Source organism: Glandiceps talaboti, chromosome 1 (genome assembly GCF_964340395.1).
Source record: "Glandiceps talaboti chromosome 1, keGlaTala1.1, whole genome shotgun sequence".
Classification (NCBI taxonomy): Eukaryota; Metazoa; Hemichordata; class Enteropneusta; family Spengelidae; genus Glandiceps; species Glandiceps talaboti.
Window position 1 is genome coordinate 10989090 of NC_135549.1, and position 17705 is coordinate 11006794.

General features: G+C 35.2%; 1 protein-coding gene across 1 annotated transcript in view; it reads left to right on the forward strand.

Annotated features, from left to right (window-relative positions):
• LOC144442302 (leucine-rich repeat serine/threonine-protein kinase 2-like) overlaps positions 1 to 17015 on the forward strand; it is a 44158-nt gene extending 27143 nt beyond the window's left edge. The window contains exons 33-62 of the mRNA XM_078131618.1: positions 144 to 264; positions 536 to 665; positions 898 to 1063; positions 1294 to 1348; positions 1696 to 1812; positions 2285 to 2443; positions 3192 to 3271; positions 3449 to 3549; positions 3810 to 3910; positions 4248 to 4301; positions 4644 to 4726; positions 5325 to 5449; positions 5846 to 5955; positions 6128 to 6192; positions 7025 to 7088; positions 9167 to 9238; positions 10182 to 10352; positions 10581 to 10679; positions 11096 to 11224; positions 11577 to 11651; positions 11896 to 12000; positions 12587 to 12688; positions 12815 to 12919; positions 13109 to 13311; positions 13673 to 13751; positions 14107 to 14291; positions 14653 to 14796; positions 15085 to 15275; positions 15594 to 15671; positions 15854 to 17015. Coding sequence (XP_077987744.1) covers positions 144 to 264; positions 536 to 665; positions 898 to 1063; positions 1294 to 1348; positions 1696 to 1812; positions 2285 to 2443; positions 3192 to 3271; positions 3449 to 3549; positions 3810 to 3910; positions 4248 to 4301; positions 4644 to 4726; positions 5325 to 5449; positions 5846 to 5955; positions 6128 to 6192; positions 7025 to 7088; positions 9167 to 9238; positions 10182 to 10352; positions 10581 to 10679; positions 11096 to 11224; positions 11577 to 11651; positions 11896 to 12000; positions 12587 to 12688; positions 12815 to 12919; positions 13109 to 13311; positions 13673 to 13751; positions 14107 to 14291; positions 14653 to 14796; positions 15085 to 15275; positions 15594 to 15671; positions 15854 to 15969 — 3385 coding nt within the window. The 3' untranslated portion in view covers positions 15970 to 17015. The remainder of the gene's footprint in view (positions 1 to 143; positions 265 to 535; positions 666 to 897; positions 1064 to 1293; positions 1349 to 1695; positions 1813 to 2284; positions 2444 to 3191; positions 3272 to 3448; positions 3550 to 3809; positions 3911 to 4247; positions 4302 to 4643; positions 4727 to 5324; positions 5450 to 5845; positions 5956 to 6127; positions 6193 to 7024; positions 7089 to 9166; positions 9239 to 10181; positions 10353 to 10580; positions 10680 to 11095; positions 11225 to 11576; positions 11652 to 11895; positions 12001 to 12586; positions 12689 to 12814; positions 12920 to 13108; positions 13312 to 13672; positions 13752 to 14106; positions 14292 to 14652; positions 14797 to 15084; positions 15276 to 15593; positions 15672 to 15853) is intronic.
• Positions 17016 to 17705: the final 690 nt, after the last annotated feature.

Sequence of the window (17705 nt, forward strand, 5' to 3'; positions counted from 1 at the left end):
ACTTGATAAAAATGAATATAGGCTATACATGTGCAATCTTAGTGGTATGGGCGACAATAAACGAGACGAGAAATTTCAAGTATATAACGTAATTGATTACTAGTATTACAAGTCGCCAACTTCTTCTTTGTCTTGAATTTCAGCAAAATTACCAAAAAAGGAAGCAAACATGACATGTATTGTTTGACTACATGGGACTTTGGTGGACAAGAAGATTTTTACAGTACACATCCGATGTTCTTGTCTGAAAGGTCATTGTACTTGGTAAGTATAAACTTGCTACTAAACTCAATGTGTTACATAGCAAAAACACAACCAGGGCATTAATATGAAACCGTAGGATGTTTGTATACACATCATGGGAACTTGGGCAAATTTTTTCGATGTGTATTATATAAGCTTGCGTGCTGCACATACATCAATCTTATAGAAGTAATGATGATTTTCCGATGACTTTTGACAATAATATAAAATCATGTAGTTTTTTGCTAAGATATTATCATTTGTGTAAGAGAACAATCGTCTCTTGATTCAGGTCGTGTATGATATCACAAAAGGTGTCCAAGAACTGATGGACCTGAAACCTTGGTTACTAACTATCATGGCTAGATCACCTCGTTGTCCTGTCATCCTGGTCGGAACTCATGCAGACAAATTACCAGAAGGTAAATATGATACTACTTACTGTTACAGTATTAGCAGTGACAAAACTATTGTTTGATGAAAGCTTGAGCGTAGCAATGAAGAGATAATTCCAAAACAGAATCGAAGGTAGTAGTAATCGAAGGTAGTAAAAGGAAGTAACGTGATATATAGTAACATTTTATCAACTGTTAAATGTTGATGAGCATTTGTTTAACTGTAAACATATTTAATTATTATAAATTTATTTTTTAGCCAAAAAAGATGAGATAATTAATGTGACAAAACAACACATCGCAAGTCTGTATGGTTCTATGAATTTCCCGAACCTCAATATGAAAGACGACTTTATGGTCTGTGCCACATCTCCCGATGACAAGGTGAAAGAACTAAGACGATACATCTTTGAAGTTATTGACGAGTAAGTACGCTATATATCAATACGTAATTGTCAAGTGGTTTACTCCAAAACGGATTCTATGCTACTGTACCTTTTGTTATAAACTATACATTTGTATAAAGCATGATGAATCTGAAGCAGTGAATGAAGAATGCAAAATCCGCACAATCTAAATATGTCATTCCTTCACCCCTAAATTGAACTTATGTAGCAACATAGATTGGTAACGTCTGTCTTTTAATTACCTGTAGGTACAAGGTTGGTAAGCAGCCTGTCATTGGTCAAAAGATTCCATTAAGTTATGTGGTAAGTATATACCAAATGTCACAAATCATGGCGATACATTCTCGCAAACCAGAGCACATATTTCTGCGGAAGCAACTTGGCGATGCGTCTTGGACGGTGCCGTAAAAGAGGCTGTAGTTTGCGACGATGTGGCGATATTGATCAGTTAACAGTATATGCGAACTAAGCCACCTGTGAACATCATTGTCGTGTTAAATAACATATATAAAATATCCATAGAGTATCAGATATCACCTCTAATTTGTTACATTGGTTACATTTTAAAGTTGAAAGATTTAAATGACGTTTTTAATTTACATTATGACATATTTGCTAAACAATGTAAAAACATTGTCATGGCATTACAGAAACTTGAAGAATTGGTGGTTGAGAAGGCTAAAACTAAAAATGTTCTTACTTATGAAGAGTTTGAAGAATTAGCTCGTGAAGGTGACGTTAAACTTGATGATGTCAAACTTCCACACGTAAGTAATATTGGTATATGTTCAATATGCTTTAAAAGTCATTCATTTACATCCTGATTTCTTCACCTGATATATCTGATCTCATCGGAAAAAAACACACAGAAATGAATGTAGTTGCGAAACAAAGCTTACTGATAACCGTGAAGCCACCCGTACTAGTATGTTATGTATGGACTTCATATATATGGCCAGAATAAGTTGGATGAAAAATTGTTTTGTTGGTAATATACACTTTGTAAAGATCGAGTAGGTATGCTTAATTTTACTTTTTGAAAATAAGTTTATTGAGTGGTACTCTTACAAGAGCAAGATACCTATGCGTACCTGATCAGGGTTGGTCAAACTGTCGACCGTTTGCCGACTTTACCGTTAGGCGGTTACAATCTTGACCGTGTAACAATAATTCTATTGATGTGACTTACCGACTTGAACGTACAATATAAAATAAAATTGTTGCCTTTATTTTAAACAGGCTTTGCGTTTTCTTCACCAATCCGGATTGTTACTTCATTTTGAGGATCCAGTTTTAGGCTTGAGAGATCTGGTTTTCATCAATCCTGAATGGTTATGCAAGATGATGGCAAGGATAGTGACAGTTAGAGAGATCAATCCATTCATTGACAAACACGGGGTAAATGACCAATCACTACTTGTATTTCATTGACAGACACGGGGTAAATGACTAATCACTACTTGTATTTCATTGACAGACACGGGGTAAATAACCAATCACTATTCGTATTACATTGACAGACACGGGGTAAATGACCAATCACTACTTGTATTCCATTGACAGACACGGGGTAAATGACCAATCACTACTTGTATTTCATTGACAGACACGGGGTAAATGACCAATCACTACTTGTATTTCATTGACAGACACGGGGTAAATGACCAATCACTATTCGTATTACATTGACAAACACGGGGTAAATGACCAATCACTACTTGTATTCCATTGACAGACACGGGGTAAATGACCAATCACTACTTGTATTTCATTGACAGACACGGGGTAAATGACCAATCACTACTTGTATTTCATTGACAAACACGGGGTAAATGACCAATCACTATTCGTATTACATTGACAAACACGGGGTAAATGACCAATCACTACTTGTATTTCATTGACAAACACGGGGTAAATAACCAATCACCATTCGTATCTTATTGATAAACACGGGGTAAATGACCAATCACTCTCTCATTGGCAAACAGATGGTAATTATATGGTATCAAGTTAATATATATACTTTTAGAAGATAGACTAATAAGACATTTCATATATAGTCACATAAATCTGACCATAGAATTCTTGTAAACCATGATATTGAATCAGAATTGTTTTTTTTAATCATTTCTCCTCCTCAAAGGTATTGCAAGCATCAGGATTAGAAATACTGCTACGAGATTGTAACTTGTCAATCGAGGAATACCAAGGTCTTATGAAGAAGTAAGTCAAATCTTTGTTATGTGTTTACCAGACTTTCCTGAACGCATCCTTTGTATCATAGTAAGTCAAATAGTAAAGTTCATCCTGTAAATTCGCAACCCATAGTATAAATTTAACACAACGTTATGAAAATGAATGTAGTATTATATATATGAATGAAATTCTACTTTTCTTTAGATTTGAAATTGCTGTACCGAAAGGTGACGACGAATTGTTAATTCCCTGTAGAATGCCAGAAAAGAGACCTGACATTACTGTAAGCGAAGTGGAAGGTCAAAGTAAGTTTGTGATTTCTTATTTCGTCAAACTTTCTTTCATACCTACCTACCTACATACATATATACAGTATTTACAGGTATTTACAGGAAGATATATTGCGAATCATTACTCATTTCAACTGTCTAGTAACTATGCATTAAGTCGATTGCGCTGATTTGATATAACCATGGACAGTGATTACGGTTATGGCAATGATATAACTATCTTAACAGATTGACATAAACCAATCAAATCAAAATATTGCTATTGCATTTTCCAGATCTTCTTACTCGACGCTACAAGATGCAATACATTCCTATTGACTTCTGGTCTAAACTGATTGGAAGATTGATTACATTTTCTCGTACCATGATGGAAAAGGTAAGGACAGGCTGGTCTATGATTTAGATTCATCCGAATGACGAGAATCGGGGAGGCAATTACAAATTGTTAATTGAGTGATAGGTCTTCCCCAAGATCAAATATCCATTATGACATTTACCTTTCCCCTTACTGATAGCGGTAAGAACGTGGTTAAACATGTCACTCTTGTATTGTATTGTATTGTATTGTATTGTATTGTATTGTATTGTATTGTATTGTATTGTATTCATATAGGAAGTTCGAGGGTGGGGGGGGATAATAGAGATCTTATCAACCAACACGCATCACATTGTTTCAAATGTGGAATTGAAATGTGTTTTATTTATTTGTTTAGGCTGAAGAACAGCACGAATACTGGAGAGAAGGCATTTATGTCAAATGGTCTGAGGTATGGATATAGTGTACAATTAATAAGACTGTAAACTTATCTTTGAACGAAAATATATCACTTACCACAACATCAGACTCTGGTGGTCTGAGCCGCAACATGTATTGAATACACAACAATGCCATCAGTACAGAGCTGTTTCCTAAGTATTGCTCCAACTTTTCGTCCAAAATGATGTTAAAAAATGTTTTGAAGAATTGAGTACAAATCCAAGTGATGATTGCACATATCATTATTGTATCGACTGCTCTTTATATTCCAGGCGCTATAAATAAAATTCCTGTCACTCCTAATATCTTGCGTGTTATACCTGACTAGAATTTTGTTTCCCATGCTTTTTAGGAGGCCTTCTTCCTCGTGGAGCCGGAATCAAACCATTCAAACTGCTTTAGCATTACTGCTCCTTGTACAAAGGATGGTATAAGGTAAGAGTAACTTGGTGTCTAAAACAGATTGCATGCAGTAAACACAACACTGAAAATTTTAACCGACTACAGACTACTAACCGAATTATCCAACTATTTTTATTTACCTTACCTTTATTTTCAAAGATATGATGAATAAGTTGTTTATATATATTATTCTCATATAAAAATTGATGAAGTACTCTAATGAGAAAGTTTCAGGTAAAATTTTCAAGTTTGTGTTTCGAACAAAAGTTCAATTCAATACTGATGAATTAACATGTTATTTTTGCTTGACCTGGTTCTGTAATGACGGTAGTGAACATATTAAAAAAAATTACATTCAAACTGTAAGAGTTAGACCCCATGGCTTAGCCGAATTGTCATTTTCTCTCAGCTGTAGCTATGATTTTAGGAGATGTTCATATAATATTAAGTCTATCATATTAAAAGAGTTACTCTTATGCAATCATCATAAGAGTGGATTACTGGGACATCTATTGATCTCATAGCAAGAGCTACTACTTGGTTCAAGTTAATGTAAAATAATGGTACAGTTAATCAAAGTCTGTAGACTGAGAGTGAGTTTAATAATGAGTACCTGTTGTTTTGTTATAAGATTGTTTGGTTACGTGGTGGACCATACTGATGACCTGTTTGAAGAATGGTATCCTGGTCTTCAAGGTGTTCTCCCTACGGGCGACGAAGCCCTAGAGCGACTAGTACCCTGTCCTCTATGTAAAGGTGATACATGTATTTTCTAAGTATAGATTTTATACCAGATAGTAATTAACAATTCAAATTTCGCCAAATTGTTTTGAGATATTGCCAGTGAAAACATTTCATTTCCGTTATTATGTTAGAAAAATTAATGATTTCTTTGAACAGAAAGGATTCGAAATTATATCTCATGATTAATACCTAGCTATATCAAACACGTATATTTTCCACTGTCTATGATATAACTTAGCAAAGGTAAGTACATATGACCGCTGAAATGTAGTGAACAGTTTGACCACCATCTACTATCCCAATCTTCGGCGGTTATGTTATCTAAAATGAACTATTCAATTCATGTTCTTATTTCTTGGTGTGGCTGCTCATTTCTCACTACTTTGTCACGTTTATTTTATTTTGTAGATGTAGCCTCTGTTCATCATTTCACTCTCGAAGAGTTGACATACGAGTCGAGGCTGAACGAGACCATTAGATGTGCGAAGAAAGATATAGCGATCGAACTGAAGACATTGGTATGTGTCATCGCTTTGATTACATTTATTTGGTTATGATATTATAATACACAGTACATACATTTAGCAAACAAGAGTACCAACGTTTCAGTCCAGTAGACAATTCTAAGTACATGTGATCGACATAGTAAGCAAAATCCCACTAACCTCTCTTTTCTTGTACAATATCTAGGCACCTGATGTAGTATTTGAAGATATTGATATCAAAAACATGGATCAAGAAGATTTGTCAGATTTGTAAGTATACATTTTCAATTGTATCTTGAGATCATTAACAGAAGTGTGCTAAGTGATTTTTTATATATATATATTGTTCATTACTCCAAGAATCAATAGGACAGTAAGATAAAGCTAGGAAAAGTAAATTAGAAACGAATGCAACATTTTGATCGCCTACTACGGACCTTGATCACGCAATGATTTCATTTCGTCATTTAATGTTAACGTCTCCGTCATATACGGGTTGAAACGTCGCATTCGTTTTCGATTTGCCGTTTAAAAGTGATTATATTGTACTGTTCTGAATAGATATCTAATATAATGTAATATAATGTAATGTAATGTAATGTAATGTAATGTAACCTAACCTAACCTAACCTAACCTAACCTAACCTAACCTAACCTAACCTAACCTAACCAACCTCACCTCACCTAACCTAACCAACCTAACCTCACCTAACCTCACCTCACCTCACCTCACCTAACCTAACCTAACCTAACCTAACCTAACCTAACCTAACCTAACCTAACCTAACCTAACCTAACCTAACCTAACCTAACCTAACCTAACCTAACCTAACCTAACCAACCAACCTAACCTAACCTAACCTAACCTAACCAACCTAACCTAACCTAACCTAACCTAACCAACCTAACCTAACCAACCTAACCTAACCTAACCTAACCTAACCTAACCTAACCAACCTAACCTAACCTAACCTAACCTAACCAACCTAACCTAACCTAACATAAAAATAAGATTTTATGTTATGATTTTCTTTACAGTTTTTTTGTGTGTAAACTGAATACTTACTTTATTTCTACTGTGTTCTTATTTTCTCTCTTTTAGTGAAAACATGTGCCTTGGATCAGGGGCTTTTGGATCAGTGCACAAAATATCACATAAAAACAAGGTTTGTTTACTGGTTTGTTTTATATAATCCACCCCAAAGTGTCACATAAAAACAAGGGTTGTATGGATTTTTAAATATAATCCACAATGTGTCGTCATCAAATACATTTTCATTACATGATGATGATAATTGATTTACTTAATCACGTTTATATCACAATCCGACTTATGTTTTGACATTCCTGAAGTGACAGTAGATTTTATAGAAAAGCAACTAAGATCGTTAGACCCAAGAAAAACTTCAGGTTTAGATGGGATTCATTCTAAATTTCTCGTGATATCTGCTGATATTATTGCTCCATCTTTGACTGCAATTTTCAATAGGTTCATTCGCTCGGGTAGTTTTCCCAGTATATGGAAAGAAGCCAAAGTGACACCTTTGTATAAGGGCGGTATTGCAAGTGACCCTAGCAATTACCGTCCAGTAAGTGTTCTTCCAATACTGTCAAAATTGTTTGAGCGACATATCCATCAACACCTTATCACTTATTTGGACAACAATGAACTACTTCATGATAAACAGTCTGGGTTTCGTACTTTTCATTCTTGCCAAACGGCATTAACTGCATTATTAGACTCTTGGTGTAATCACATTGACAACAAAGATCTGGTTGGTGTAGTCTTCCTTGATTTGAGGAAGGCGTTTGACCTTGTGAATCATGAAATATTATTTGATAAATTGCATATTTATGGTGTTAATAAAACATCCTTGAATTTATTCAACTCATATCTCGCGAATAGGAAGCAACGGGTTTCTATAAATGGTTGTATTTCTGATAGCGTTCCCCTAGAGGTTGGGTTACCGCAAGGATCGATATTAGGACCGCTTCTGTTTCTCTTGTATATCAACGATTTGCCACTTTGTACTTCGAATTGTGAAATCGATATGTTTGCTGACGATTCTACGATTCATACGTCGGCACAGTCAGTGACAGATCTTGAGTACAAGTTAAACGGTGCTCTTGATGGTATTAGTGATTGGTGTATTGAAAACAAAATGTGTCCTAACATTGACAAGACAAAATGTATGCTAATTACAACTAGACAGAAACGAACACACTTGTCACGTAGTGACTTGAATGTGAAACTGGGTGATTATGATATTGAAAATGTTCTAAGTGAAAAGTTGTTGGGAATAGTCATAAACAATGATTTGTCATGGTCTTCACATGTAAACAATATTGTGAAGAAAATTAAATCTAAGTTATATCTCTTGGCGCGAATAAAGTGCTTCCTTCCAGAATCGGCACGGCGGCAATACTATAATAGCTTTATTTTACCTCACTTTGATTACTGTCAAGCAGTATGGGGCTGCTGCAGCAAGATCGACAACACCCGATTAAATAGTCTACTGAAACGTTCCATGGGGCTTATTTTAAATTGCGACGCCGGCATATCTCCCACCGAGATGCTAATCAGGCTAAACTGGTATCCACTCTCCTATCGTTACAAATTTAATAACGTTGTTTCAGTTTATAAAGCATTACATGGCCAATATCCCACTTATATCACTCGATTACTTTCACCATATAGACCTAGTCGGTCTTTGCGCTCAGTTACAAATCACTCGTTACTAGTCCCATTTGCCAGAACAAATGTTTTTAAGGAATCATTTCGAGTAGCAGCGCCTACACTCTACAATCAACTACCGACTGCAATAAGATCTATTACTAATATTAGAAGTTTCAAAATTGCGTGTCATAAACATTACTTTCAGGGTTTCATAGATGACAATGTAAATTTTTAGTATGGTCGTATTTTTTCTGTCACTTGCTGTCTGTATTTTGTCTGTTGGACGTTTTGTGTCGTTATTGCATTTTTTTTTTTAAATTTGTATTTAGTCTCCTTTTCTGTCATTGTATTTTAATTGTTCTTTTTGTTCTCGACCCTCATGAAAAAAGGCTGTTACCTATGAGGCTATCGAGTTTAAATAAAGTTTATTATTATTATTATTATTATTATCATTATTATTATTATTATTATATATCGTCTAAAATTATGTACAGTCATGTACAGAGTTCACGTGTCGTCAACTTATCCTTTGAAAAATAAGTTTTTATTTTATTTTACCTCTCACAGGATGTGGCTGTGAAGACGTTTCATGACAACGGTATGGGCACCTTTCACACCCATAGAATGCTGAGACAAGAGGTAATGTAATCTTATTGTAGTACTTGTCATCCCCTTACTATAATTTATCGATTTGAGCATATTTTTAATACTTAAAATGTAACCATCACCCAATTTTATCATTGTGATGCGAGTCGTAGAGTTGAACGGTATAAGTATGGATAGTTCAGACGTTACACTCTAGCACTCACACTCTCATACTCTCGTACGGGATCGTTCAGGTCCAAGTCGGGAATTAGTCACGACTGAGAAGATATTTCGGCTTGCCAGAATCACCTATCCGAGAGCTCCTCTCGTCCGATTCTGGGTGTTTTATTCTCATCTTAAGTATACTTCGAATATAATGGAATTTACACAACGACTATATAAATAGCAAGTCACGCCATAAGATCACGCCATCATAAAAGTTATTATGTACTTTTCTCTAACCAATCATGTGAATTTCAGATACATCATATTTGCCCAGATTCGTCATCGCCAGTCTATATCTGACCTATGGCCTACAATGCCGAAAAGTAGAATTTATTCCCATAATTCCGAAATACGATATTTTGGATCGTAACACCATAAGATCACGCCATCATAAAAGTTATTATGTACTTTTCTCTAACCAATCATGTGAATTTCAGTTACATCATGTTTGCCCAGATTCGTCATCGCCAGTCTATATCTGACCTATGGCCTACAATGCCGAAAAGTAGAATTTATTCCCATAATTCCGAAATACGATATTTTGGATCGTAACAATTGCATTTTACTACTTATTTCATAAAACAGTATTCAAAGAAAAGAATATAGCAAAGTCATAGTTTCTCACATCAGATTTATAAAAAAAAACCTAGATTGCATGTCACCCCTAGATTATCACTGGTACCCTCCTAACTATATGCACTACACGCGCAATCAAATTCAGGACACTTGCAGAGTAATGCTTACATTATTTTGATACCCTCTATAATTACAGGTGACAATATTACGGAAAATGTCACACGTCAGCATCGTGTCTATGTTGGGCGTTGGACTACGACCTAAACGACGTCTTGTGATGGAATTAGCTCCCTTAGGTTGCCTGAGAAGTGTCATGGAGGGAAAGAAAACATTGAGTAGAAGGATAAAGCAGAGGATTTTACTTCAGGTGGGAAAATCGTTATGACATTATATGTATACCTTCCTTGTTTTAATTTGTGTATAACGTCATTCACGTTAAGTCGTCCAACGCCATTTCACAAACAGAGCTAACTCATGTATACATTTTGTCGCCATGTTTCATGATCAAACTCCACATAGTACATTCTATACTTAAAAAATATGAATATATCAACTACAAATTTGACATTCACTTCAAGCATACTGTTCCTTACAGGTCGCTGAAGGGTTGGTCTTTCTCCATGAACAAGAACTCGTTTACAGAGACTTAAAACCAGACAATGTTCTTGTGTATTCTTTGTCTGTCACTGACGTGGTAGGTATAATTCTAAATATTTACAAATACTAAGATCTCGTTCCTGCAAACAAAATGTAATGCACAAATTGCAACTTGAGTTGTTTTAAGCCTATTTTAAGTAAGTAAGTAAGTAAGTAAGTAAGTAAGTAAGTAAGTAAGTAAGTAAGTAAGGACGGACGGACGGACGGAAGGAAGGAAGGAGGGAAGGAAGGTGGGAGGGAGGGATGGAGGTAGGTGGGTAGGCAGGTAGGTAGATGTGTGTGTATCCGTGTGTGTTAGCACGCGTGTGTAGCTACCTGATTGCTACGAAATGATGCCACCCACTGGGAAGATTCCATCACTTGAGATAACACAGCACATGTGGTGGTCACAGACCAGTTAATTAATTCAAAATTAAATTATATACTTAGTTGACCAATTTCTATATCTTTTAGATCAATGCCAAGATTTCGGACTATGGAATTTCCAGATTTGCAACTCCCCTGGGTCTTACGTCATCAGAAGGTACAGCAGGATATAGAGCACCGGAAATAGGAAAGAAAGATATTTTGTACAATAATAAGGTAATTGTTTTGAAATAAACAACATTGTTATCAAAGCCAACACACGTGCAAGTTGAGAACTAAATGTGTAATTGCACGAAAAATCATTTTATGGATGCATTGCCTTCAACAAACAAACAAATAAATAAATAAATAAATAAATAAATAAATAAATAAATAAATAAATAAAAACTAAATATCACCCATGGCCATGTTCCTAGTACAAAATCGATATATTATATTTGATTCTTTGTTAAAATAGGACAAACCAGCAACAATGATACTGACTTACTATTTGTCATTTCCCAACCATTCATTTTGAGTCAGACAACACAGAAAGGCTAAACCTAAATTTTATCTGGTTGTGTTACAGGTAGACGTGTACTCATTTGGTATACTACTGTGTGAGTTAGTAGTTCGTAACAGTGCGTTTACATTCATGCCACAGGTAAAGACCTTATAACAACATTTATGGTTTGACCCACTTTACATCATTGACAGCGATACATCAAAGTCCGATTATTTAATTCAGATACTGGTCAATAATCTAACAAAATGCTTCGTCTCCATGCACATAATTATGATTGTCAGTTTTTTTATGTAATAAATGCCTCGACAAAATGTCTTCTCAAACGCCGGGAATTCTCTTTTACGTACTGTCGCCAATACCTTTTGTAATGTTTTGTAAATAGACTCAGCCTTTACTACCACTAACATCAATGGGATGTGCTCCATGGCCAGATGTACAAGACTTAATAAACCAATGTACAGAATGTGTACCTGAGAAAAGACCATCGGTAAGTTTTTTTTTAAAAAAGATCACATCATCGTTTTACAATCGAACTTACGTATTACGGGTTCTTTATTCCACCCTTTTCTCTCTGTTATCAAAATATGTCAAAAAATACTCAAACTTAATGTATTCATTTTGATTACCCGTTTTCTTATTTGTTACAATTTCCTCGCATTGTCAGTATTCTAGGCAGTAGTTATCCCTCACAATTTCACGTTCAGCCCTACTTACGTTGATGCGATACAAAAGACACGTGAAAGAACTCACTAGTAAAATACTGAACCGAGTTTCTTCAAATTAAATCCAGGGGATTAATACCAAATGTATTCGAAGCGTGAGGGTCATTTGAATCCTATACTTTATCAATTGCCTATCACACAATTCTATACATGTATATCCCATAATAGGTCGTACATTGCATATATATGTACATGTGATTTCTAGTTGCTTGTATTGAATTTACTGAAATCAGTTGGTGAAATATATGTAAAGGATGTATTGTAGTGACAATTTAGGATTGTCTTTACATCATGAAATAACGCCAACATAATAACATATAAAATCAAAATTTTTCTTTTTCTTTTCTGTAGTCACGGCAAGTTTTTAATCGCCTGAATTCTATAGATCTCATTTGTCTTGAGAGAGTGATTCAGGTGTCTGATAAGTTTAAAGTAACCTCAACAGCCATCAGGGTGAGTAAGTTATGTAGTTATTTATACCATTATAATCGGAGAAAGTGATATTTTGTGATCGTGGATGAAACACATCTCTATCGGTAGTGATTTTCATTTATGCTCATTACTTTTTTGTTTTACTAGAAGTTCCAAAAGAATGGCGAAGAACAAACAGAACTTTGGTTTGGAGGTGGAGAAAGCAGAAAAGGATTTGTCGCATGGAGTAACATAACTAACGGAGAGGAAGAGGTAGGATGCAATCCATTGATGATGTTCCGTTCTTTTGAATCACTACTGCAAATTCGACTGGAAATAGTTGAACGGCATTTACGTCTACACTTCCACGTATACACGTTTTTGAATACAATAATGCATATACATGTATAATAAATATCATAATATGCACATATAATATGAATAAATATATTTGTTTTATAGGGTAGTATACGCCACGTTCAACAGTCAGAAGGTTTGAAAATCGCAGAGGAACGTATAGAAAGTGTCCTTTCTCTTGGTTCAGACACAGTGGTGTTTTCCAACTCTCAAAATAAGATGTGGACATGTGATTCACAGACACATAAGTGTGAAGTGCAACTGCCAGAATTGGAAGACGCAGTTTTATGCCTACAGCACTACGATGGGTAAGTTTATGAGAGAGAGAGAGAGAGAGAGAGAGAGAGAGAGAGAGAGAGAGAGAGAGAGAGAGAGAGAGAGAGAGAGAGAGAGAGAGAGAGAGAGAGAGAGAGAGAGAGAGAGAGAGACAGAGAGAGACAGACAGACAGACAGACAGACAGACAGACAGACAGACAGACAGACAGACAGAGACAGAGCAACATAAGGCTAAAAGTAATGAAACACAAGGGATTACTAATTTCACTGATTTTATTCCTCGTAGAAATTAGCTTCGGTGAGGCGATTACATTTTTGTTCAAGCGACTTTCTCTGGGTGATGCCTATGTTACTCAATATGATTGTATATAACTTTTTTTGTTCACCTATTAGGTATTTTGATGAAGGAGTTGTGTTTGCTGGAATGGCCAACGGAAAACTTGCGTTGTATTCTGTCGCCAAACTTAAATCAGTAAGTAGTCAATGTCAAACCTTATGAGTTTTAACAAGTTATGACTAAATGACCTATGTAATGTTAATATCATGCCTGTGAGAAATGATAGCCATAATTAAACCTGTATTGTCAAAATCAATAATACATATTCGTTTGTATGTAGTTATGTTATCACTTCACTCGGCCTTGGCAATATTTGGATATATCATATCATTTCCATACTAGAAAAGTATAATTCTAGAATGTGGTGATTGACACATGTGACCGAAAGAGTGGACTTCGAAAGAGACATCTTTCCCACTACACGGACGAACCATTCCTTTACAAGTTAAGATATATGTGACAATGATCTTCAAATTCAAAATTGTTTCAGGTTACACATGGTGGCCGATGTCAACCTGACAAAATGATCAATGTGTCGGACAACTGTAAATCCATACGCTGCATGAAGATTGCTAGAGGCAAACTGTGGATGGGTTGTGGTGGCCAGGTTATGAGCATTCTATTAGACGGATCACTTGGCAGTCCAGTCCTTGAGGTGGACACTCAAACCTCTAGGTTAGATAATTACTATCTATGTAATTTGTTTACAGGATAGCGAAGTATTTTGTCTCATTGAAAATTTAATGATGTAACGTAAAAGGTTGACAAAAATAATAAGAACTAGAAATTTAACAATAATAACAGAGTACTATTCCTTGATACATAACCAGGTTACATCTTTCATGAGTACGATTCGGCAACGAGACTTTTGGCTTCCTTACTGAGAAACGAAAACTAGCACTTTGTTAAAATGTTAATGATTTGCAACTCGAATATATAGGGATTTTGCTTGACATAAGAAGGCGTTTAACATGTTTTTTCAAACAAGAGACTCGGATGACTTGAAAGTAAGACATTTTTTCTTGAATTCCTACAGTTATGGGCTGGTAACTCACATAGCTGTAGACAGCAAACTCTGGCTTTGCAGACAGAAGAGTTCAACAGTCGAGGTTTGGAATTTGGATGAAAACTGTAACGCCAATCAACGGATAAACGTCATCAAATGTGAAGACATCATACGGTACGTTTAATTAAATTCTAAAGCTTTTTTTTCGTTTTTTTTTGTTGAATATGTATTTGGCATTCGTTACATTTTTGGTGCACTTGTATCTGACACAACAATGCCCCAAATAGTGAAGAATAACGAAGCTATTTCAGTGCTATGGACAAACACATAATTAGTAATATAATAAAAACTAAATACATAAGCTTATCTTAGTAAACAATACTGGCATTGGTTGCATTTTGACAATTATCATCTAGTAAAATAGTTAAATGTTCAACAACTTTATTCTTTTGTTGTTACTAGGAAAGCCAAGACTGATGTCAGACGTATGGATTGCTATGTCAAATCATTATTATTACAATCTGAAGCAACTCTCTGGATTGGCACAGAAAGTGGACATATACTATTACTTGATTCCTCTACCTACGAAGTTATATCAATAATTCGTAGATATATTGGACCAGTCAAAGTTATAATATCTAGTGATGACTATGGTAAGTTATGTCAGTAATTCGTAGATATATTGGACCAGTCAAAGTTAGGGAGTCAAGCTAGGATGTTTGAGGGATAGTGGTATACACGTAACGTAACATAATTTAAAAAAAAATGATAATCACTTTTGTATAGAAGTCCCATATATTGGAAGTTGTAAATTCATAAACACAATCTCTGAAGTAATAGTTAAAACAGACATTTCGATAGAAGGACTCTTTGACAATGTTTATATGGTTATGTCATCGTATAATTTACAATAGTTACATAGACATTTGCGTTCTTTAATAACACGTACAATTAACTGAATTCCTTCTCAGGTGTGAGTAAAAGCTCGCCGTTCGTATTAACTGTTGGTACTGGATTTATCAAACGGCCTGGACAAGACGCCAAGATAGGTAAGATAAATATACCTGTCATACAGGAGTATTCATTGTCATCGTTTCTTTTGAAAGGATTCTCTTTTTCAATTCTTTACAAATGTCAGCAATTTAAGCTGACTATTTTATAGCTGTTGCCATCTGTTCATCTACATATCAATAATACGTAAAATATTCATTTTTTTAATTTTATTTTACAGACCCATGTGCCACATATGCCTTGCTATGGGACACCAATACTGCTGAGCAAGTAAAGCACCTTTCTAAATACACAAGAAGACGTCAACAACATGTCGCAGAGAACTGCATCGTTTAGCTATCTATGTTCTCGTCAACGTGTATCAAGGAAAGACTTAAGTCCCAGATAATGCTGTTGTCTAGCTACCTACGTTCTCCGGGACGTGAATATAAATTGCCGGACAGACAAGTAGTTTGCCAAAGATGCGTATATATGTACTTCGAAGATGTCGCTACTGTTTTGTTTTGATATCTCTCTACACATTTCAACGTATAACAACCTATATACTACACGAAATACTTGTTTTTATTTTAAAACGATTGACGATTATAAAATAGCCGTCATAGTTGAGACTTTTCCCGACAGAACTATAGTATTCATTTTGTGCAATTCAGAAAAATACCAAGATGATAATCAAATGCACGCATGATATGCCTTGCTAATATTGATGAAAACCCAAGTCAGCTGTTTATCGCGTAGTTACTATGTAATCAAGAGAGATATTCGTATATCATGTTTTGTAAAAGCATATTGATAAAGTAATAACGTTAAAGTTGTTTATAATTTGTGCAATAAACAATATACTGATTAGTGATTTTGATTCACATAAAGAATCTCAGTCAGTGATGCTCACCCCATATAAGGCAATCATTTACAAGTTATGATAAAAGTGTTGTCTGGAGTAAAACTCTTTCATTAAAATGTTAATCTGATAATTTTTACAATATTCTTTTTGTACAATTATATTGGATTGTAGGTAATCAAAATGTCCATATGAATGGAGCATACCATGTAATCTTAGTGTGTCGTAGGTATTCCCATTATATTACAGATAGGGTTACGCCTGCTTATTGAGATACTCTATAAACGATATACTCCCATATAGAAATATTTACATATAGATATAGATAAATAAATCTCTAGATGTGTCGTTGGTATTCCCATTATGTTACGGACAGGGTTATGCCCAGTTATTGAAATACACTATAAACGATATATTCCCATACAGAAATATTTACATAATATAACTATAGATGTAGATAGATAAATAAGTCTTTTATTGGCATGGAAACTTTAACAAGAAAGATATTAAACATCATATCCATTAATTGTTGCAGTCAACGACTGGTTTATCATATCTACAAAGGACAAATGATATACGGTTATGTTTTGTCACTACATATTTGTTTGTTTATCTCGGCTTGAGCTTCATCAACTTCCATAAGGCTCGACATATACACACAGAGAGAAGCAGCATTTTAGTGTATATTTTTTTTGATGATATACACTAACGTGTAATAAGACTCCTGCCTCTCAGTTCAGATATCACTCAGTCTTAACTACTAGACTCCTGGGGAATCTGCAAGAGTACCTAGGATCTAAGGGAACCTTCAGTAATTATAGGGGAGGGTTGGGGAAAATCGAGCCCGGTCTAAAATGTGACACTCCCTCGTGCCCATTTTGTAAAAAGTGGCCCCCTCAATTTTATTTCTCAAAAATGTGTCCTCAGTTCAAATAGTTCAAAACATATGTTAAAATGCAGTCTGATATGAAAACGGACACGTCCCCAGAATCTATGGTAAGGACTCGATCCCGCCACATTTATATTTTTAAAGACAGTGATTGTTTCCCATTACTACCACCAAATGAATTTGTGTGAAGGCACTGCATAACTGATCTTGGATCTAATTGGGTGTTTACCACTACTATCGACACAGTGTGGCGGCACTGCATTAATCAATGCCCGTGTTTGGATCTAATTGGCTGAACTGAAGTCCATAACGTCCACAGACTAGATGTGCGCATTACCGACA